Source organism: Siphateles boraxobius, unplaced genomic scaffold, assembly GCF_051911475.1.
Source record: "Siphateles boraxobius isolate OS27281-9 unplaced genomic scaffold, OSU_SipBor_1 1, whole genome shotgun sequence".
Taxonomy (NCBI): Eukaryota; Metazoa; Chordata; class Actinopteri; order Cypriniformes; family Leuciscidae; genus Siphateles; species Siphateles boraxobius.
Window position 1 is genome coordinate 4,360,101 of NW_027508699.1, and position 25,310 is coordinate 4,385,410.

At 35.8% G+C, this 25,310-nt stretch overlaps 1 protein-coding gene across 4 annotated transcripts in view; it reads left to right on the forward strand.

The window, feature by feature from the left end:
- rock1 (Rho-associated, coiled-coil containing protein kinase 1) overlaps positions 1-25,310 on the forward strand; it is a 78,473-nt gene that overhangs the window by 13,970 nt on the left and 39,193 nt on the right. For all 4 annotated transcript variants that reach the window (XR_013207969.1, XR_013207918.1, XM_077246969.1 and 1 more), the window contains exons 2-4: positions 15,747-15,828; positions 20,195-20,295; positions 22,937-23,074. Coding sequence is in view for 2 of the 4 variants with exons in the window: in XM_077246969.1 (XP_077103084.1) it covers positions 15,747-15,828; positions 20,195-20,295; positions 22,937-23,074 (321 nt within the window). In the remaining 2 variants the exon portion in view is untranslated. The remainder of the gene's footprint in view (positions 1-15,746; positions 15,829-20,194; positions 20,296-22,936; positions 23,075-25,310) is intronic.

A 25,310-nucleotide genomic window follows, 5' to 3' on the forward strand; every position in this document is an offset into this window, starting at 1 on the left:
CAGTAAAGTCAGTTTTTCTGAGGTGAAAGTCTTTTTATTTCAGCGTACACTTACGTCACTGCCTGGTATGTCATATTGTGCTGGGTTTTCTGAAGTAGTCGTGATTCGCCTCTCATAACATAATTATGCTCTAAACACACACACGCAGAGTGGACTTTCTTTTGTAATCGCGGCTTTGAACGATGACGTAATCGTGCCATCCGTAATCGTAATCGCGATTAGAAATTCGATTAATTGTGCAGCCCTAAGTAACAGAAATCAAGGAAGGAGGAATAATAGACCTGGCTGAAGTTTAATGTGACAAATGAAAACAAGGCTACGTTTACATGCAAATTAATAATACATTTAATAATCCATTTGATGCCTCAATTGAACTTAACAAATCCTTCCTGTAAACACCTCAGTCGTTCTTATTGCGCTTGATCTGAAAAAATTAAATCTCAATCTGACAGAAAGAGGTGGTGTAGAGCTTAAAATTCATCAATTAGACGCATTTCCATAAGACTGCCTCCAGAGCTAGACATTGACGTATAGTTATACATATTGCGCTATTGGTCATGCCCACTGGTGTTCAACTGTCTACTTGGGCTATACATTCAAATTCCATCGTTTGGGACACAGACATTGGCGTATAAAGTTAAATAAGTGCTGCATTAAGGGACATTCACACAGGACAGGAAATGGAACAGAAACAGGCAGTTTCATACTGACAAGCACTCCTCATTTTCTCTTTAGGAAATATAAAAACCTAGTTTGAAAAAGGAAATTATGAAACAAAGTTTATGAAACAATCCTTTTCTTTAGAATAGAAAGTGACTCTTTTGCTTCACCTGCCATCAAAATCACATCTGAACCACTTCATCATTCTGGAGTGCAGTCCATGCATTAGCTGTGCTTCGCTGCACATGTGCTAGTGTGTGACGACGACATCACAGCTGAGACTCTTTGTGCATTCAATAAACATCACCACCATCCACCAGAGTTCACCTCCAAAACAAGCACAGAGGACACATTAAATAACCGGGATGTGTTTTTGATAAGGACGCATTCGATTGCGGATTTGAACAGAAATCCCAGAAGTCATTGTGGGCAGAAGCCAGCAAGTATTATAATATTTTTGTTCTCAATTAAGAGATTTCCGCAGCAAATGAGAGTACACATTTGTTGTTTTGTTTGGCATAATTTTAATAAAGTGATAGACACTTCATCACTTACAGAAAGCCTTCAGTACTTTTCATTGGTATATAACATTTAAAAACCATGGGCATAGAAATATATATTTAAAAAAAATGTTTTAATCAGTCTACCAACTTAAAATGTGGGCAACAAGCTCAATCCTCACAAACATGCGTTTGGTGTCCCCGTGTTTTTGGTTCTTTCAAGGTAGCTTGACTGGTCTTCACGAGAACACAAGTCCGGTCTTTGTGTTCTTGGATGTGAGAAACAACTTTACTCATCACTCATTCACCTTCTACTTAAGCAAGCACTGACAAAACCACAGACGGGTGTTTCTCTAGTAATTACGTGACATAAAGCATGAGAAAATCTTTAAACAATTAACACAACCTCAGGGCGAAGAAACAAATCTGCTAGCGAGAGGTGTAAAGGAAGTGCCATGCTTTGTTAGTATCACTATGACAAATTTCAATTTACAAAACCGTTTAAGATTAGTTTTACAACATAACTATCAACTGGTGGAGTTTTTATATTAATAATGAAATAAAGCTCACAACATAATAATCAACTGGTGGAGTTTTTCTATGAATAATGAATTAAAACTCAAAGAAACCGTGGTCATTAGATGATGTCACGACACCCGCGGTCTCGGGGACATTCTGAAACGCTAAAGTGGCTGAATGCATTAAGACAGTGATATGAAAAGACCTAACTCAGTAAACACCATAAAGCACATATATACACATGAGACCAGAATATAAATGCAATGTGTTTAATTACATGTTAAGAGAATATATGGATTAATTTTTCTACCAATTTTTTTTGTTTAAGTAATTTACACATCAGAGAGCCTGAGAGTGAGTAAATTATGATATAATTTTTATTTTTGGATGATGAGTATGCTTTCTGAGGGCCAACTTTGGCAGAATCTTAAAAAAAGGACAAACAATAAGTTATGCTTTCTGGACACCTAAAGACTTTGAAAAGATTTAGAAAAGACTTTATAAGATTATCAGCTCACATCTAAAGACTTGGGTTCACAGTTTTTAGTCTCAGACTAAAGACTTGCGATAATATCAAACATGTTTGATATGAAAGACTAGACAAAGACTGGCACAACTAGGTCGCCGACTGCAGATTATCACCTCACATTTAACGATCGAGACGACGGGAGCGCGCCGACACTCCAGTAAGATTCCTAAATACTGCCGGTCTTTAGTCTGGGACTGTGAAAATCCTTTGGTGTACGTCCGGCATAAGTGAGCAATCCCTCTAATATCTAATACTAGTCTGCTGTGTGTGCATTGAGTGATTTAGATGAAACTTGAGCTGTATGTTTGGTGAAGAAGGCTGATCACATGGATGTAAGGCATGGTCATAGCGCCACCAACTTCTGGCAGGAAGTGTATCACGTACAACTGGTTTAAAGGGGTCATGACATTAAATGTTTTATTATTTTAATGTTCCTTGAGATTCACTTATTATGTTAAAAAAGTTTTTGGATTGGCTGGAAGGCAAGTATTAAAACTGTTTAATGCACAGGTAGTTTCAGTCCGTTTAATCACCAAGTGAAAGACAATGACTCTGATTTTATTACATTCAATGTAAACAGCGATTGATAATGGGTAGTGTATTTCTGCACAACGTCGCATTGTTTTTGTTCTATTTCACCAACGAAAATAGTTCCAAAGGAAAGCAACAGCAGCGCGTGTTTTGTTACTGAATGATTCAGCGTTTTGAACGAATCTTTTGTATGATTGACTCAATGATTCACTAATTAAGACGGTCACTTGTCGCCACCTATTGGCGGTTTAAGTATTGCAATTTTTTTATTTGTAGTATATTAAAACATTTATTTAAAACATCAATCTCATAAGATTATTTATTGCAGTTGTAATTTTGCAGTGCAAATTATTTATTTTGATGGGTAACAGCCCTATAGTATCTTATTATTATAATTGAATTTATTGATCAAATGTAAGAATTTGACATGAAAGATGATGCATACATTTAATAAGGTAATAAAAATTCTCTTTATAAAAATAAATAACACTCTGGGGTAAATATCACAAATATGAAGATTTAAGAAATCTGAAAATATTGCTTCAGAATAAATATATTTCACCCCAACCTGAGAGTGTGTATGACTTTCTTTTTTTTTTCTGTGGAAAATGAAAGTTTGGATCCCAAAGTTAATCAAACATCTTCTGTTTCACTTGCCTTTGTCTTCCATTTGTCCTCTAATACAGAACAAAATCAGTACTCTTTTAATGCTAATCTTTCGGATTGGCTGGTACACCCAGTCTTGTGCATTGAACGATAGTTCATGAACTCATTCATATTTTGGGCGAACGTGAACTGAACATACTGTATTACTGCCTGATGAACGTTAACTGTGAACTCGTTCATTCTGGTGTCTGTGAACGGCGTGCGCTCGGGCGCCAGATATCTTTAGAGCCTTCCAGGCCAAAACCCGGCTAAAACACACCGTAAACAGGCCTTAATATGTAGCGGAAAAAACACCCAATCTGGCAACACCAGCCACCAGAGTCGCACCGCCGCATGCGTGATCAAAACAAAAAGCAGCAAGGAGGCGTCGTATGATCATTTAAACGAGTTTTATGACAAGGTCGGTGAGGATGGGAAAAATCGTACATTTCTGTGCAATCTTTGCCCGCCGATAAAATAATTGCTGTCTGTAGTTCTACAAGTGAAATTTGAAAAAGTAGAATATCGTGCAAAAGTCATAATTTTGATGATTATGGCTTACAGCTTATGAAAACCCCCAAATTCTACATCTCAGGAAATTAGAATATTACATGAAATCAATAAAAAAAAAGGATTTTAAATACAGAAATGTCAGCCCTTTGAAAAGTATAATCATGCATATGTATATAGTTATATATACTAAATATATTAGTTTCACCTTTTAATTTGAATTACTGAAATACACGAACTGTTGCACGATATTCTTATTTTTCCGAGTTTCACCTGTACATGTGCTAGCTATGGCAATAATTTTGAAAAATAATAGGTCGCAGCGACATATTGAAAAAAAGAACTATGAATGAACTTGTTCAAAATTTTGAAGTATGAACTGAACTAGTTCATTTTACAATTTGTGAACTGAACTTTGAACTAGTTCATGTAGAAAGTGAACTTTCCCAACACTGGGTACATCATCACATAATCTGTCAGTGTAGCCATGGTAACAACCACCAGTGCTCAGCTATTTATTTAGCTATCTGGCTAGCTCTATCAAAATGGATAGATTTTTAAAAAGGAAAAAAAAAACCGACGAGCTAGCTATCGAAACCTCAGATAATTTTTTTTTTAAAAATCAGAAAACGAACTCTTGGCCGAGTAAGACTCGTAGGTATTATGCAGCATACATAAGGTATGGATTATCTCTCTCTCTCTCTCTCTCTCTCTCTCTCTCTCTCTCTCTCTCTCTCTCTCTCTCTCTCTTTCTCTCACTCACTCACTCACTCACTTACTCACTCACTCACTCACTCACTCACTCACACACACACACACACACACACACACACACACACACACACACACACACACACACACACACACACACACACACACACACACAATGTTGAAATTACTGTACCAGTAGGGTTGGGCGGTATTTCGGTAATATAGTATACCGCGGGGTCTTAAAATAGCAACGGTATCAGTTTCAATACCGTCATTACCGGCACTTATATATAATATATAAATATAATTTATTCAATGCCTAAAAATGCTTATGTAGTTGTCATCAAGTGACAGTGTGGAGGAGAAAGAGAGAGAGAGAGAAGGGAGAGGCGGTAAATACTGACGAGACAATTTGTAAATGTTGCAATAAAAAAGGTGACCGCGAGAGATGGAAACACCTCTAATCTAATGTCGCATCTCCAAAACAACCACCCACTCACTGCTGCGAGGATGCATTTTGCCCCGAGTTCATTAAATTAGCGCATTAGTTTATATTTGTTAAAATATTATAATGTAAATTTTTTTTTTTACGTTGATAATGAAAACGGAAAGTTCGGAAATGGCGATCATCAAATTAAACGAAACTATTCAAAACGAAAAGAAATAGGCTAGCCTACTCTCTGATTATGTAATCCATGATGTGCATTTCTCTCTATCGTTCACTATGGAGATGGCGATTCGTCAATTTCTTTAAACGAAACAATTCAAAAGGAAAAGAAATATAGGCAGCATACTCTCTGATTAATCCATGATGTGCATTTCTCTCTATACGCGGGTTCACTACGGAGATATTAATCGTCAATTTCTTTAAACGAAACAATTCAAAACGAAAAGAAAAAGGCTAGCCTATACCTTCTGATTATGTAATCCGTGATCTGCATTTCTCTCTATATATGCGCGTTCACTAGGAGATGGCGATCGTCAACTTAATCTTTGCAGCACTGACAGAAAAGTTGTATTAATAAAAATCAATGGACGCGTGTCACCGGATTTATAAATGCACTTCTTGCTTGTTGCTTGTTAATTTAATTTAAATTAATTAATAAAATGAATACTTTAATTGTCATAATTAAAATAATTAAATATTAAGTGTCCCATTTTTGCTCATTTATAAATAGTATTTATATCTACCACCCCCTCAGCACCTGGGTTAAATTATTTGGCGCCACCATATTATAACGGCCCACGTATTAAAAATAGTCGAGTCTAAATAGGGCTGCGGCTCATATTACATTTAATGCCGTCAGCCGGGATCAGACACAACGTGCACGGGTTGGCCTTGATTTATTTATTTTTTTGCCGGATCTGGTATTCAGTTTCTGAACGGTGTAGGCACAAGCCAACAGTTTGGTGATGCTGTCTGAGCCTTATGTCATAATTTTTAATTAGTCACGGTAATACCGTATACCCCTGTAAAATAGGGAGGAGGTTTGACGGGATCAAAATTTGGATACCGCCCAAGCCTATGTACCAGATTTGAAGATGTTGAAATTACTTTACCATATATGAAGATCTGACATATAAATGTGATTATTAAAACACCAGTAAAGGTCAATGGATGTTCACCTAGATGTTTATTTTATATATTTATACATTTGCCGTAGTATTGTCGATGGGTCCAATAACACATCATGCAAAAGGGGGGCCTTGACCAGAACCTAGTGGTATTTGGGGGGCCTTGTCATGGAAAAGTTTGGGAACCCCTGCTCTATAATACCAATACTGCAAAAAGAATGGTAACATTAAATTTTTTCAATTTCAGTATTTGAACATTTTTGACGACACTAGTCAAATCTGTGATTGCTGAGGTTACAAGAGTCATTTTAAAAACATGGCCTTGGCTTTTGGCCGGTTTTTAGAAACTATTCTCAGTCTCCATGTTTATCTTTTGATATAGCCTACAGTTTAAGGACCTGCTTGCACTGGTGCCAACACCAGTTTGATAAGTGCTGCCATTCCTGTTCCACATGGACCATCGATCAGCTTGCTCCTTAAACATCTCAGCATGAGCTTAGAACAAATATGTTTACTCATTGACCATTGATCACGTGATCAAACTGTTTGATTTCTCTGATAAAAAAACACAAATGTCTCTGTGATTTCAACTAGTTTATAGCCAGATGAACCAGTGCTTACATTTTCAACAACACTGATGCGGAAAACTTGGAGAAACATTGAGCCACAATGATCCAGTCTGTAGGTTTGTTAACCCACAAACTATCAACATTTTCCATGGATTTACTGTAGTAACACTAACTGTAACCATGGTATTGTGGCAGATGCATTGCATATTCATATAGAATTTTATTAAATATTAAGCTATAGCAGTTTTTGTGTATTATTTTCTTTTAAATGTGTTTAGGCAACTGTTTTTCATAACAAATAACCATAGAAACCATGGTTAAATTTCACCATTGTAGTTTTCTGCCATTTGTGGTTTGACCTGTGGTTATCATGATCTACTAATGGATGATACTACCGGAGACAAATGGCTAATGTTAATGTGTAGTAATATTAATTCCGTTTGTTAGAATATTACAATTTTATCTTATAAAAATGGTAAAAAATATATTTTTTGTTTATGAAAATAAATTTACATCTGCATCCCAAATTGAGCTCCCGTCAAATTTGTGAGAGACAAAACATGTAATATTAATAATATCGCATGTGTGGTGCTACTGTCTGAAGAAGCTGGTGGCACACCTCTCTAATCTTAGTCTGTAAGGGCCTCTTCACTTTCTGACTGTGGTCTTGGCTGTTTTTTCCTCTACTTTGTTGGGAGCTTGTTTGGCTGCATTCTTAAAATAGCTCTCTGACGTGTACAGTCCTGCTGCGGAATGTGACTGTGGCCATCCAGAATTCTCTCTGGCAGGATGTTATGCAAACATTCATTTCTGAACGGAGAGGTTTATTACCACAGTTTGTAAAATGTTTAGAAAATCCTTGATTTTATTTTTTCAAGGTTTAAAATAGCCAGAATTTTGAAAATTGTCCTTGAAAATGATTTAAAAAAATATTTTATTGTGTCTTTTTACATCACAAAAGTAATTGTACCTACAAGTTCATTGGTGTCCAAAAACATCGACTCTCCATATCCTGTTTTTAGTTTAATTGGGCAAATGACATATGATTGGAAGAGGATAATTATAAACTATGGGTATGTCGAGGAATAACAACACTAAAGCTATTAGGGGTGTCACGATTCTCCAAATCCTCGATTCGATTAAATTTTCGGTTCTAAGGTCACGGTTCGATTCGATTCTCGATTTTTACGTTTACTTTTTTTAAAGCCAAAACCGGCCAATCAGGATGCTCTCTGTCTTACATGCGCTTCATGAGGCACACACACAAGGTCTCTCGCTCTCTCCCTCTCTGCCGCGCGCGCGCGCTATACGGTTTGGAGCACAGTTTTTTCTGTCTCGCATGTGCGCTCTTGCTCGCTCACTCTAGATTCTGGGAGATTTTAACTAATTTGCGTGCATCAGGGAGCTGCTATCAATATGCGGGAGACTCCCGGAATTTCCGTGAGACTTGGGATGTCTGCAAACTGTGGCTTTTTTGAAGCGCGAACGTTGTCAACATAACTCACTGGAAATCCCAAAAACGTCCACACCTGCGACTTCAATGAAAGAGGAGGGGGTTCAAGTTCTGTCGCTGGGTCTCCTGCATCTGCAGTTGCCATGCTATCTTTTGAGTGGCTGTAGCTAAGTTAGAGGAGGTTGACCATAGACTCGCAGCACTTCAACACGAGTGTTTTTTTCCGCTTGGCACGCCGACCGGACGTGACATGGGGTTGTGCCAGCATCGAAGATTCCATTTTTTTATTCGAAGTTCGAGATTGTGAATTAATTTCGATCGATTTCGATTTAAAATCGAAATCGTGACACCCTTAAAAGCTATAGCTCAGAATGCCAAAAAGAGACATTGATGTAGGGGTGCACGAATAATCAAAATAAAACTGAAATTACAATATGCCTTAAAGGGGAACTTGGCAACTATTTAAACTTAAAATCCGTTTGGAAATCATTTGGATGGTTTAATAACCTGTTCTGGTGAGAATGGTGACTTTCCCCGCTCCCTCCAACGCTCCCAGGCGGAAAACCAACCTTGCAGCATGGGGACTAACGTCCCGGTAAGTTGAAAATAGGAAGTCTTGTGAGAAGCGAAAATGAGCGAGAAACACAAACTGCTTTACGGCTATTCGACATAAACACACACGCCACCCTCAATGTGTATGATGTATTACCCACCTCGGTAGACACAGCTCCACACGATAAAGTTGGCCAGCTCCGATAATAACAAATGCACATGAGCAGGGGTAGAAAGGGGGAGGAGGGGCCGCAAGTGAGTTTTTTTACGACATTGTTGTGAAATATACGCCTCACAGTTGTAGCAGGAGCTCGTTGAGAAAACATGCGACAACAAAAGTGTAAATCAGCGCAGAAATGGCTAAAGTTGCCAAGTTCCCCTTTAATGCGATTGTCAAACTGCAAAATTGATAATAAAATGAATATGGTGCACCGCATGTTTCAGTGTGTTTTTACACATTAGCAGCTCATTGTCTGCCGCTATTTGCAATTTTACAGTTGTAATTAGAGCTGCACTATTCTGGATAAATTGAGAATCACAATTTTTTTGTTTCAAACTAAATAACGTAATATACTAGAGGTTCTGATAAAATGTTACTTTCTGCAGTCTATTTAAAATTTGAATGAATGAATCATTCAATGGCTCATTCCTAAATACTTAACTTTTTTCATTACTGGATGAATCAGCATTTTTGAACAAATCTCTTGAATGGATGATTCAATAAAGAATACATTTTCTAACAGTTAGGCTACATGTCGCCAACGATCGCGTAAAGATGTAATCGATTCAATCGTTATTTGAAGCGCCATGTTACTTTCTAAAGGTGATTTCCTTTATTTGAATTGCTTCCGTAGCGGTAGTGTTTATATCAGAACAATAAACTTTTATCCTGGTTCTTCTTTCATTGACAACTGCTCTCTCTGGATCAGCAGCAACACAAATCTGAATGTTCCGGTGTGCGTTTCTCGTGATTATTAGTTTAATAGACACTGACGAATCGTTGTCGTTTAGGAATGAGATTGTGTGGGTTTTTAGATCAAGATCTTTTATGGATTAATCGTGCAGCTCTAGTTGTAAAGTTAAATTATTATTATTTTAAGGTTACTCTTTATTTTAAAGTGTAGGTGTCCTTGTTACAGTGTAAATATACATTTAAGTAATGAGTAATATTAATTAACAACTTGTACTTACAATATATTTGTAGTTTGCGTTAGGCTTTGGTTTAGGGTTAGTTGCGTGTAATTATGCATAATTTACTGCTATTACTATTAAGTAGGCTACATGTAACATAGACACTGTAAAATGGAGTGTAACCTTATTGAATATGGCCTAATTAAGGTATGATACAAATTTTTGTATATAAAACAATTGTAATAAAATAAAATGTGAATACAATTTATTCAATCTGTTAATCATATAAAGAAATCGAGTCTTTTGAAAATTTGGACTAAAACACTCAATTCATATGGATTACTAAATTTTAAAGTGTCAAAGTGGTAGTTGTGTGGACTGTCAATGAAAAGATATAGGCCTAATTCTCTCATATTTCATTAAAATATCTTCGTTTGTGTTTCGAAGATGAACAAAAGTCTTTGTTCGAAACTAAGTTTGAAACTAAGTTTCAACTTGAAACTTCTTTTAACTCCTATTCTTTTAATTATTTTATCCTATAATGCCTGATGAGTTTGGAGAACATCTGACAAGAGATCAGAGACCATTCCTCCATACAGAATTATTATACCGGTAGCCTAATAATCATGAATGCACTCCGCTATCTTTTAACACATCTCCGGCGAGCGGCTTCTAAACGCAAAAGAAAAACTCTTCATGAAGTGCAGTGAAATTCAACGATCTATGGTGTTACCTGATGGATCATGTTTGTTCGTTAACTTCATTTTATACGTGCAACTCTTTATACTTTATACGCGTTGACAGACAGGACCGAGCAGGTAATATTTAATATGAAACAAAGTCTCAACTTTCAAATTTGGTCAGTCAAAGACAATGAAACAATAAATAGGCCTAACGTTTTGTGGCTCTAATATGTCGTGACGTGAGAGATTGCCTCAGTTAAAGCCAAGTTCAAATCCACCGACGTTAATCTACTAACTCTCCTGACTGCTTTGTCGGACAAAATATGGTGGATTTTGATTTGTCAGATAGCATCAAACTCCATGCGAAGGATGAATTGACGCTAATTTAAAAGTGAAGTGCACACTGCTGCACCAGCTTTTTATAAGCGATGTAAAAAAAAAATTGTTTCGTTTTCAAATTAGCGCCAATTCAGTGCACAATAACAAAACAGTGTTGCTCCGCACGACCCCACCAATATGCATGCCCGTGCAAACGCGCGCATTTTACGTTTGCCCTTAAATTAGTGATTTAAAAGCCCCCGCCGGTGATACAGGTATTGTGTGGGTATATATACTTAATATATACTTAAGAGATATTTTATTAGTAAAAAAAACTCCAATGCCAATAATTGTGGCCAACGTGTTTTAGAGAAAAACACATTTCATAATGTAATCCCCCCCCCCCCCCACTTCACTTCAATTCTTTTACTTCAATGAAAGGTTAGATTTTTGCAAATGAAAGATCAAAAGGATAAACAATGCAGATTTTTTTTTTTTTTACAGACAGTTTTGATCATATTTACCAGGGGTGCCAATAATTCTGACCGCAACTGTATGTAAATGAACACGATGATCATATTAAACAGCAAATAAATCAAAAAAGCCTAACTTTATTGATTGAAATGTCAGCCCAGGACGAGGTACAGGACTGTGAAGCATTAGGGTGTTGATGGACTCGATCTACTCCATCTGTGTTTTGATCATTGTTCTCAATCAAATCCAGATGTAGTCTTTGACAACAACTTGATTTTCTCAGCTTTTTGTTTAAAAATGTTGCTTTTTTTATGGACATTTTATTTGTTTAAAAGCAGAGGGTCTGTTCTGTTTTTTGATATATTGCATGTTCAGATATGCATACAACTAAATAATCTGGGGGCCATGAGACTTTTGTGAAAAGGATAAAAAATGCTGGCACTGGCTCGCAACATTTTTCAAAGACGCTGGCGGGGAAAGAATTAATTTGTAATATTTTATATTGTTACTGTTTTTAATATATTTGATTAAACAAATACAGCCTTGGTTTGCATAAGAGACTTCAAAAACATTAAAACTATATTATTTCCAACTTTTGACTGGTAGCGTACAGTGTACATACTGTAACGTATAAATGCCCATCAACTTTTCAAGGTTAAGGAACTGCAGACTGATCTAACCAGGTTAGCAGTGGCATAAGTGACATCGACAGGATTAATCTTAATCTAGTGTAATCCTCAATGTCTAAGTCACCCGTGACTAGTTCAAGTGTGTGTGTGATCACTCAAACCCTCAGACTCAACTGAGCCCAGCCCTAATCTTCAGGCTCCTCTTTTAAAAAGGACATGACGTTCTTTTTTAGTATTTTAATATTTACCTTGACACCCTTTGCAGTAAAAAACTAAAATAATACGGTCTAATGTTCATTGCTGCTTATGGTGCAATGTTCATTGCTGAATTAAATGAATATTTAATGTTCAGAATGTGTCTGTGAAGTTTCAGCTCAAATACCCGACAGATCATTTATTATCGCTTGACAAATTTTTCCCTCTTTGAGTGTGAGCGAAAACACGCCATTTTTGTGTGTGTCCCTTTAAATGCAACTGAGCTGGTGCGCCCGGTCCCCTTTCCAGAAGAGGGCGGAGCCTTTACAGCTCGTGCCTCGGATACTCCGGCAACAACAAAACTGGAGAATCTCACGCAGCCAAAATGTCAGAAATTGTCAGTAGCGGTGTTGAGCCTTACATGTTCGAACCGGAGTCGGACATGATGATGGAGAGACTCAGGAAGAAGTTACAACTTTTAGAACGTAACTGGACTTTTCTGAATGGTTAGTGGATACATTTATGTAGGCTAGTTGTTGTGGAGTTGACTCATCGACCTAGCGTGTACCGTCAAGTTAATCTAAAAATCTTTTAGAAACAACTTTTGTGCAAATCCAGCATTGAACTGACCCTGGTTTGTGAAGCAGTCTGGCATAAAATGACTTGCCCAAATATATTACACTTTAATGGCTTTCTTGGGCACATTTCCTTCATAACTGAAAGTGTCCTCAGTGGCTCAGATGCTATGGAGTCTATGGAGACTCTAATGTTTGGTCCATCCAGTAACAGAACATTTGTAATTTTTATTTTTGGGTGACATTGCATATCTCCAGCTGCTACAGCGAGGAAACAGAAATGGCGACTGCTGCGTCTCACTCAGAGCGGGATATACTGTATGCTAACAGGGCGGATCGTCATCAGTCATACACAGGGCAAATGTAAGAGTTGAGGGGAATCTGGAACTGCTCGTTCGGAGAGACTATTTATGATTTATTGGGATTGTAAAAAATGAGTGGGTGGATTTTTACCATTATAGGCTGGTCGTTTACACACATTGTGTACACACACACACACACACACATTAACAAAATGTTACATTTGCATAATAGGTCCCCGTTAAATGAATATCTCTGCTGAGAATCACTCTGTGCAGTCTCTGTCTCTGGAATCACTTCTAGGTCTCTGTAATAATAGTTTATCAAATAGTTTATCAAAACGATCCTTGAAATGTTCCTGAGCAGCAAATCAGCATATTAGAGTTATTTCTGAAGGATCATGTGACACTGAAGACTGCAGTAATGATGCTGAAAATTCAGCTTTGATCACAGGAATAAACTACATTTTATAATATACTACAATAAAGTTATTTTAGAATTTAAATTGCAATATTATTTCACGATATTACTTTTTGGACTATTTTAGATTCAATAAAAGTAGCCGTGGTGAACAGAATAGACTTCTTTCAAAAATGTAGGCTATATATATCAATCATAGGGCTATATTATAAAAGAGACCACTGTATGTATATGTTTGATTAAAATTACCTTTTTTGTTGTATTCTATAAACTACTGACAACGTTTCTTCAAATAAAAATATTGCCATTTAGAGAATTTTACTTTACTAATACTTTTTTTATTTCCCGATAACGATATGTATATCACAATAGAAATACTGCATAAATTGTAAGTAATCAAATGTACAAAAAAAACCACTGCATAGTCTTCACTGTGTACATTAAATATTCTATACATTTATTATTATTAAATTTACAAAAGCGATTCAGTAAAGAGCAATAGGATTGTTTGATTAACATTAATGACACAGATGGCAGCAGATATATTAGGCTGCTGTCACTTTAAGACCGAATGCACTGATCTAATATACTGATACACATGCGCTTTCTTTCTCAACTGTTTATGTTCACTTAAGACATAAACGACTGTGTTTATGAGGATGCTCGCAAAGACCGGCATTTTGACTGTGTTTTTGACCGCTCAAGCCCAATAAGGCGCTAAAAAGAACTCCGTTCAGTACTCGCGCTGAATGAGCAGCGGTTTTATGTGCATGCGGCGCATACGGTTTCTGGTGTGTGTGCTCAGAAACGTCTCTAAGACACGAGCACGCATATAGCGAAATGTGTCGTCTTTTGCTGTGTATTGGTTTAAAATCACTTGTTTTTTTGACCACAAGGCCAACGTGAGCATAACCACGATAGAGAGTCCAGTATTTCTGCTGGTATTTTGCCAATGCCCACCCCTAATAAAATCAAAATCACATTTGAAAATCAATATTGCAATACTTTAGCAAAAAAAAGCACCCTTGCTTGTGTAATAGTTCTTAATATTAAGACCAAAACACACAAGGGCATTTTTTTTGCTCCGATATCTTGAATTTTGGGGTAGTTCTTCTAACTGCATTCTGGTAGACTACATCCCACAATCAAAGTGTGCTCTCTCAAGGCATGTTTTGTTTGGTTTTTGCAAAGTCAGTGACTTTTTTGTTCCATAAATTTACATTCACAGTTGATCACACATTTGCTTTTTGTATTGTCAGTATGAGGTGTGGAGATGGATGTGAAAAATAATACGCACACAGCCTAAGGCTGCAAGCCTGCCACATAACAATGAACCGCCACTTACTGTTGTGTATTTAAACAACAGGTTAATCAATTAGTCAAATAGTTAAATCAACTAGTGTTTGATTGTGCAGAATCAGATGGTTACTTTGATCAACATCTCCTGTATTACTCCTGTTTTAAATAGTTAGCATTAACTTCCTATTGAGTTTAGAAAGGAGTTTAAGGTATTGTTTGTGTACAAGTCCCTGGTAGGCTTGACACCATCGTACCTGTCCGATCTTCTTTCTTACCATCAGGCGTCAAAGGTCATCGAATACTTAACTTGAAAGGGAGATTGTGCATTTTCAGCGTCAGCACCCAGATCGTGTTTACGATCTGCCAATTCTCCTCAGGTTTTTAAATCATTGCTTTAGACTTATCATTTTAAAATTGCTTATGGGCTGGAGTAATTGCTGTTATAATACTTTACTATGTGTGAATTTTTATTTGATGGGTACATTTTTGATTTTTTAATTTTGTTATTTGTTTGTGATTTTTTTTTAAAATTTTGTTATTTGTTTTATGTATCTATTTTTCTCTTGTGGAGCACTTTGGTCGACGCTGTCGTTATTAAATGTGCTATACATCAATAAAACTAAACTAACTAACAATGATTTGTGGATATAGGTGCATTGACTTAGTTTTAATATTTGTTGTGGCTGTGCGTTGAGGATGATAAATTTCAAGTTTTTAGCATGCTTACAATATGCTGTGCTTTATTGTGGTAACAGACTGAGGTCACCTACGCTAGAGCTTCTGCTATCAGAGAACACTGCAAATTCATTCATTTTAGTGTGGATGGTTCATTGATGACTTGCAAAAACATTTATCGTCTAGTCTGTAAAAGTGATAAATAATGATTATATGCAGCACAAGTATACCGATCAGAAGATACAAAATTCACATTCCACTGAAGTAATCTTTGTTTTTTTGTTTCATTTCAGGACAGTTTGGATGCTCTGGTTTATGACCTTGATTTTCCGGCTCTGAGGAAAAACAAAAGCATCGATAACTTCTTAAATAGATGTAAGTATTTTGTCTGGAGCTTGTTCTGAAGCGTTCGAGGCTGCTTAACTGCAAGCGGGATTGTTTTTGGGTCAGTACTTTCAGTCAGACACTATTTTGTCTGTCCAAATATTCCCTCAACAAAAGGTCTTTCGGGACTGCATGGCTGTCACCCCCACATGTCATTATCTCTCTCTCTCACCGTTACATCGGAGGCATAATGTTGAATGACAGTTTTTACTGCTCTAAGTAGTAAACTTGGGCCTGTAACTTCAATATAATTTGTGCTACGGACACAAACAGCCTCACTTATTGTGCTATTACTCTTACAGAGACCTGAGAAATGATAAACAGGCTAAATTTACCATAGACTTATCTGGGTACTTTGGACTTGGGCCAGTAACCAACCACCCGGAACAACCTAGCAACTACAATGGATCCTTTTTACATTTCCATGTTTGGAAAGCAGAAGTAAACTATAGAAGGGTAAATGAGAAAATAAGAGATCATAGCAAATATCATTTTCACATTCCCATTTGCTCCAAAACAAAATGAAAAGCAACAACATTGCATTGCATTCTAGCCACTCATCTATGGGGGACGTGATTTCATTCACCAGATGGATTGCTCATAATTGTAATCTGCCAGCAGGCGGTGAAGTGTTCAAGTCAAACAGCCAAAACCTAAAGTCCTAAAGTCACCTGTTTTTCAGTCGCACAGGATTAGTTTTTATTATAAATGTAAATTAATTGTTACTTTGCTTATCCTGCTTGAATAGACAATAAATGTTACTATGTATGAAATCAATTAAATGTGTATGTCTACTGCACACTGACAACACAAGTTAGATTAACTCATCGCAAAATATCTTTACTAAGCATTAACATATCTGGGATTTTTTTGCAGAAATTGATTCACATAAACAATACATTTTACAATAATAGTCTCTGTTACTATGTTGCACTCTACTATATTAAACCAATTTTACTTTTTTGTACATTTACCATTACTTAACGAATAAAACAATATTGTACAACACAACATAATTACATAACCTTAGTGAATAACTGTACAAGGCACATTGGGCTGTATGCGCATACCTTACAGCGTACATCTGTATTCAGATTTTCTGGAATGAGCACTTTGACATGTGTAGGACATGCTGAGGTGTCCCGTCCTTCTGCTGACCTGATGTTTGCTTCGGTAATGATTTAATACGTAACGTTTTAATATGTAGGTAAAATTCCCAACTTTAAACAAATGACCATTTACAAGGTTATTTCTGCATTGGAAGAATGTACATGGAGAATTCAGATATAAAATGGTGACACGTTAGGTAATGTTTTCTCATTAAATCTGATAATTTCCTATTAAATGGAATGTGTGGGAATCGCAATATGGCGGCACATGACGTCATGAGCAAACCAGTTCTCTGTTGTAGATCAGTGATACAAACCCAATCAAAAACTGAAGTATCAAGTATCTTGTGCATCACTGTTAAGATGCTAAAGGTACCCTTGGTGTCATTACACCGATGAGAAACATTTGGCGTCAATTTTATTGTCATGCAATTGGTGTATAATTTTGTCATTATGGCATATACTTATGGAGGACCAAACCTGCAGAAATTAAAAATGAATAAATAAATTAATAAATATGTGAATAATTGTAAAAATAAATAAATAAATGGCTATTTATACTTTTATTTCCCTATTTATGTATAATTATATTTTTTCCACATTTATTTATTTTTTCATTTATTTATTTATGCATTTATTTATTTTCACATTTATTTATGTATATATGTATTTATGTCTACAATTATTTATTTATACATTTATTTATTTATGTATATATGTATTTATGTCTACATTTATTTATCTATACATTTATTTATTTATACATTTATTTATTTATGCATTTATTTATTTATTCATTTATTTATTTAAACATTTATTGCTCTAGTATGCTAATGAGGGGGGCGTGTTTTACCTAAGGCATAGCAATCGATCTCAGAGTGGCAGTACTGAAGCACTGAGGCCACAGTGACACCTTGTGGTGTGACCAAACAATACGCAAGAGGTTTGTGGACGTGACTTTACAGGTCACGCAGGAAATAAATGACTTAGAGATGGGCAATATGGCCAAAATCTTATAACACGGTTTATGTCCTTTGATATGCCCTAACTGTATATAGCTATATAGGTTTACCATACATAGGCCTACTCTTTATTCCGGACATGGCCGTAAACATCAGCAGGTCGGGATTTCTAAAATGTCTGGGCACACATGAACAGAATCCATAGATAACAGACACGGAAGCGCGTCAAAATTATCCACTATTAACCAAATTTTATTACATGCATTGTAGATCCGTACACAGAAGCTAACTGCATTTTTAATGTAGTCTATCTTCTAAAAACAATGTTATAAATAAATGTGGAAAAAAAATATACTTATACATAAATAAGGAAATAAAAGTATAAATAGTCATTTATTTATTTATTTTTACATGTATTTGCATATTAATTTGTTTATTTATTCATTTATTTATTAATTTTTAATTTCTGCAGGTTTGGTCCTCCATACATACTGTATGTTGGGGTACGATTTTCAATTTGAACGCGCACAATAATTAGATTTATAGCATCGAATAGCCCTAAACCTAAACAATGTAAAAACAATATGAAAAGCATAACAGGCGGATACAAGTACAGTCACAATAATTAACACTTTAGTACAGTAACAAAGAACTTATAAATCATTTGCAAACTATTCGTTTGTAATTAATTCATATTTTTATATACAAATAGTAAGTTATTCGTTCATTGTCACTGCAGTTAACTATTTATTATTGTTTAGCTCATGTAAAGAGTTAGATTGTTTTTATCCTTTGTCAAACGCTTGTTAACCATACCTAAATGATGCACAGGATTGTAAACCAATAGTAAAGGAGTTGTTAATTGTTATTAGGATTAAAGTTCTCACTTTAAATAGGTCTTGTAAAATTAAAGGCAAAATATGTAAGATTTTTGGATTAAAATATATTCTGTTGATTTGTGTAGTTACATTATCCTAAGTGTTTCTAAGAATGTTTAAATCCAGAGAAATAAGCAGTTTTAGCCAGGACACCAAAGACGCTTTAATATATTATGTGTTTTATTGGACAGGTGAGCAACGGTTGATGGATGCGTTCATCGACAGAAAACTAATCATTGTTATACAGCTCAACACAGTTAGTCTTAATGTTGAAATCTCATTTTCTTAGTTTACCGCGAGCACCATGTTTAACCATGCCTAATATCGATCAAGCTTCCTGCCGTGTGCAACAAGTGTCTCATATAGTAGCCGTCGAGCGAACGCACAGAGTAGCATTATAACAACTTTCAACACACACAAATGAATCTAATATGATAAAACAATGCTGTCATATTGTTTCTCTGCTGTATTTTTAAATCTGTTGGATGCCCCTCCGCCTCGTCCCTGCACACTTGTGCCAAACGTGACTCGTACAAGTAAGAAAAGAATGGCTCCTGCTCTGCGATGACTAAATCTGTGTGAATGTTATCTGTCCCCTAGGGAAGCAGAGCCGCTGTGTTAGACAAAGCCTTAAGGGCCCTCGCTACTACACAAACTCACCTAAATGGATTCCTTTTCACTTCCTCCTACAGCGAGGTTGTCTAATTCCTTCCTCTCTTCTGTTAATGGATCCTTAACAATATGCAGATGCTTGTCTAAAGGCACAGCCAGAAGTGCATATATAGTTCTGTAATCTCCCCCTCCACTCTGATAAACCACTTCATCATAAGAACTCACTCTGGCTGCCTTTCCACCATTGTGCCGAACAATCCTCGTGGCAAAACGTGCCATTCGGTGTCGCGCTGGACCAACCGGCAGCTGATACTGTGTGCAGACACTGAGAGTGCGCTGCGATCAGTTAGTCCAGGGTTTAGGACTGTGATGTGCTCTAATGAAGCACAGGAATGATACGGCCTGTGATGCAGCATTAAAGCGATAGTTCACGCAAAAATGTAAATTCTGTCATTCATTTCTCACCCTCATGTCGTTCCAAACCTGTAAGACTTTCGTTCATCTTCGGGACACAAACGAAGATCTTTTTGATCAAATCTGAGAGCTTTCTGTCCCTCCATTGACTGCCTTTGTAACTACCACTTTCAAGCCCCAGAAAGGTAGTAAAGACATCATTAAAGGAGTCCATGTGACTCCAGTGGTTTAATGAAGTGACATGAGTGCTTTGTTTGTGCAAAAAACATCATTTTTCACTTTATTCACAAAATCAGAATCTCCAAAGCACTTTATAAAATCGTCCCCTTGATTGGCTCTTTCAGCTCAGGGTTATATTGTGCATATGTGTGTTTGTTTCTAGATAAGGACACAATCAGCAAGATTCGGGAGCTGCGTATGAGAGCAGAGGACTATGAAGTGGTAAAGGTCATAGGAAGAGGGGCATTTGGCGAAGTACAACTGGTAAGTGTATCGCCTATTGTCGTCTTTTATGCTGTTGTCTCTGCTAGTGGTGGACCGATATTGTTTTCTTTTATGGCCGATGCCGATATCTTAGAGAGCAGGATGGCCGAAATTAAGCCGATATATATTTTTTTTAATTAATAAAAAAAGAAAGAAAAAAAGAATCTCTAATATAAACACTTACTTTAGATGGCAACTTCTTGATTCTGTGTTGGCGTTTTTCACAAAAAAAAGAAGTTGTTTGAAAAAATATCAATAAAAAGCAAGTAAACACTGTAACTAAGTTTGTGCACACTGGGAATCCTTTTTTTTTATTTTTATAAAGACAAGGTAACACTAATTTTACTTATGAGTGGGGAACTGGATATAGCGCAGCATAGTTTAAAATCGAGGGTTTGAAGTTTGACGATCGCGCGTCTCCAGTGAAGCTGAACTCTCCTGTCAGCGTTGAATTCACAGGACCGACCGGCAAAGTAAAGGTCCGGTGCACTGTCAAAATAAAAGTCCCACTTCCAACACATCGGCCAAACAGAAAAGCGGACATTTTAAATGCCAAATATCAGCTGATATATCGGCCTTGGCCACTTGTCACTACCATTACCGGTTGGTTTTAATGCTGTCATACTGTATATACCATTACCTAGAATTACATACATTTTTTTTGTTACTTTTTACCAGTACCTTTAACATTTGCGTAGTAACTGTACCTCTCAGAGTTTTTTTTTTTTTTTTTTACATAATACATTAGTGCCAGTTTTAATTCCACTTATGATATGTATTTTTGATATACTACCATACTGGATGCTTAGCTGAAACTATGTGACGCTGCTCATCATGAAGAGCTTTTACCATGGCATTCTTATTCATCTTGACAAACGGTCTTATCATTAGAAGGATTTTGGACATTTTATGAGTTCTATTTATGATAAATCTATCAACATGCTAAACCATTTGATAGATATTGATATTTTTTTGTGAACACAAAAAACCATTGGGGCATTTAGCCCAAAAGTGTGCATATTAGGAAAAATAATGATGTTTTCAAATATGTTTGCTTCATATTTCTTTAGAAAGAATCATCATCAATTTATTCTATTGCCTGTCTTCCAGGACTTATTAGTATGACGTACATGCGTGATCATATACTTCTGACTTCTGATGACAAAGGTTCAACATAGACATCCATGTTCTGACATGTGCCGAACACTAAACATGAAACATGAAGCAAATAAATTTATGATTATGATTACATAGAGTACATTACAATAAAGAATGTTTACATGAGAAATGCTGAGCAGGTGTAGCATTTAGCTAATTATAAAAAGTGTACGTTTGCAGAATTACACTGCCAAATGGCATGTTGGGTATTGCTAGCCAGTCAGCTAGCATAACAGTCTGTTAACAGCTGGGAGACGCTCAGCCGCTACAGTACATCAAATAAGTCAGGTGTTGAAAGCTAGCAGGACATGAATTTGCTGGAGACTGTGAACGAGTTGTTGAGGACACTTCAGGAGCTCACTGATGCCTTGTCTGGTGAACACTATGTTAGTGTCTCCATCTCTTCAATGAAACCGTTCTTGCTGAGGGAGAAAATGACTCGCAGCTGACTGAAGTCATGAAGACAACCATTCTTGAATGAAAAGTGCTCAGATCCTGCAAATGTCAAGTTATACAGTATAAAACAGTATAGCGTTTTTTTTTTTGACGTATTTTGCCCCATACGACACATGTGAAAAAAACTGTACAAAAAAAAGTCCCATTAAATTAACTGTAAAATCACTGGTAGCTGTGGTTGCCAAACATTTGTTTAAAATAGAATATGGTATATTCTTTATACTTATTCGTAGAGCTGTGAAACGGCATCCAAAATAAAAGGTTGTTTAGATTATATATATATATATATATATATATCATTATCCCCCTAATATATATTTAGGGGGGAAAAAAGAAGAAAAAAAAATATGTATATAAAATAATTATGCACACAGTACTCGCATAATGTTTAAACGCAAACTTTTATTTTGGATGTGATTAATTGGTTCACAGCCCTACTTTTTTGTACACTTAAATAGTTTGAGTTTCTTAAATTGATATTTTAGTATATTAAGCTTAATATTTCGATTTTTTTGTTTTTAAGTTTTGCTAATAAAATTAAACTTTTGCTTTTTTGCAGATTGTCTTTTGTCTGCACTAATTTACTAGTGTAAATAATCACGGTTCATCTGTCAGTATTTACTTTTAATACTTAAGTACATTACAAATAGATTACTTTTATACTTGTGCTCAAGTAAAATGAATACGAGTACTTTTACTGGAGTAATATTTTATCAGGAAAGCTATTAGTTCTTTTACTTTATTTGTGTACTACTACGTGCACCCTTGCTGACAGAAAAATAAGCAATTATAAGTGAATGGAAAAAAATACAGTGGGACTGCAAGAATCTAGATTTTGGTCATACTGTCCAGCACTTCTACATGTGCAGTTTGTTTTTGCCTTACATTTTTAACTTTCCATCAGTGTGAATACAGTAGAAATCCTGTGAGTGTTATTTTCTATATTGTTTCCTTAGTGTGTCATAGTTCAGTGAAGGTAAAGTACATAACAAGCTCCATTCATGTTCCCTGTCTTCCTGTTCTGTAGGTTCGGCACAAAGCCACGAGGAAAGTGTACGCCATGAAGCTGCTCAGCAAGTTTGAGATGATCAAGAGGTCGGACTCTGCTTTCTTCTGGGAAGAGAGAGATATTATGGCCTTTGCCAACAGTAGTTGGGTAGTACAGGTATGAATCAATTGATCAATTATGATTATTAATCATAATCAGCTGTGTGATTTGTCTTGAATGTGGATGGATGTCTAGTTGCTCTCTAAGTTAATATAAAAACAGATTTAAAAACTGAATACATTATATTCAGGTTATGTGCAACAAACTTCAGGTCTTTTGCAGCTACGAATGATGAGCCATAACCGCCTTTTTTAAGAAGTAAAATATAAAAGTTTTTTTTCTTCTTCCCATTAAAATTTGGGTATTTAAGTTGAATAAAATGGCATCAATAAAAATAGCTAGCTAGGTCAGCTGATTAGCTTAAAAGTGCATAGATATCGCCATCATTTCGTATGTCTGCTAACACTTTCTCCGACGAGCGGATACGATGAGACATGTTTTCCTGTTTGTTCATGTGACCCTCGGCATAAAGCTTATTGTTTTTGTTGCCATTGATCTTGTTAAGTTTATTTTTTTTCATGCTTTCTTAAAAATATTGTGATAACACTGTACAATTGATTAATTAGTTAACATTAATTAACTACCTTAGTCAACATGAACTAACACTGAACAATACTTCTACAGCATTTATTAATTATAACATTTACTAATACATTATTAACGTCAAAGGTTGTATTTGTTTAAATTAGTTAATGTACTGTGAACTAACATGAACAAACAATGAACAGCTGGATTTTTTTAACTAACATTTACAAAGATTAACTCTATATTAGTTCATCTTTGTAAATGTTAATGTTAGTTAGCAAATGTATTGCTCATTGTTAGTCCATGTTAGTTGATACATGAACTAATGTTAACTAATGAACCTTATTGTAAAGTGTTACCCATTTTGTCGTATTCTTGAGCATGATGTTGTATATGTATAAAATGAACACTCGCCAAGCGTCAGATGCGAGTCTAGATCATCGTTGGTGAGCAAATTGTGTCAGTCACCAGTAGGGCTGTCAAATAAAAATCAAATTTCACATTAAAATCGAATATTTGTCTAATAAAAAAAACCCCTGGCACATTCACATCAGCTGGAAACATTGTCAACAACAAGCGCTTATTAGCACTCGCCGCAGATCAAGTTGACCATCTGCTGTTTTTGACGAACAATATGTAGATGTAGTTAGTAGAAGTGGATTGTTTCTGAATGGTTCATGTAGTTCACTACGCTGTGTTGAAGCGTGTTTTTTCCGGTTACTGATGCACATTTTATACACTATTGTAACCTAATTTTCCTTGCATGCACATTAAGGAAATTATAACAGTTGTTTCAAAAGTTAATGCGCTTTAAAATGTGAATGTCATTTCATTTCAATAAAAGAGGCAATGCTCGATTTGGTTTATATTTGCTTATTGCGTTCGTTTGCGCTCTCTTTTGGGCATGGGAGACAAAACAATACTTCCTCTAACATGAAGTATTGCCTTTAGAATTAGAATATAATTTGAATTTTGCTGATATTTAAGGCGAGACACGGCAGGCAAAAACATCGTTTTTTTCACTGGTCAATTTTGAGATTTTGGGATATTTGTCTCCAATAACATGTCTTCTTTCAGACTTGTGGTGGAAAAAAAGTCTGAAATACACATTTAGGTCTTTATTTTACCACACTTTGTCTGTTTGCGACTGTAGATTTCTCATAAATTCATCAAAACTTGTCATTATAAATCATCCCTCTGCACCCTGTCATCACACACACCGTTAGAAAGCTCTCTCTCTCCTGTACAATACTGCCCGATCCAAATATGGTCATTTCCTTTTTTATCAGCAACCAATTGTGAAAGTAATAGGGGGGATTTTACTCTAAATGCGCAATCTTATTGGCTGATGCTAAATCTTTAAAGCCCGTTTTCTCAAAATGACTTTTCTATCGTACTCAAAGTCCGAAATCTCCAGTTCAGTAGCACCTATATACACCAAACTTTCCAGTCTTGTACCTAGTTATATTATGAAGACATTTATAGAGGGATTTGTAAATATATTATTCCTAGCCTGATTTATATAACATTTTATTCCAAAAAACATGGCGAAAATCATTTTTTTAAGGCTATTGGCAGTATATTCTCATTTACAGGATAACAAAAGTAGATATCCATAAATCCCTCTGTAATTTTTTCCCCATCTAATATGTGAACACAATGAAAAAATAATTTTGAACCTGGCTTTGTCCAATACTCAGATTTCGTTTTTTAAAATATATGCAAAATAGTGCATATTTAATTAGACAATGCCTCATTTGCATATTTA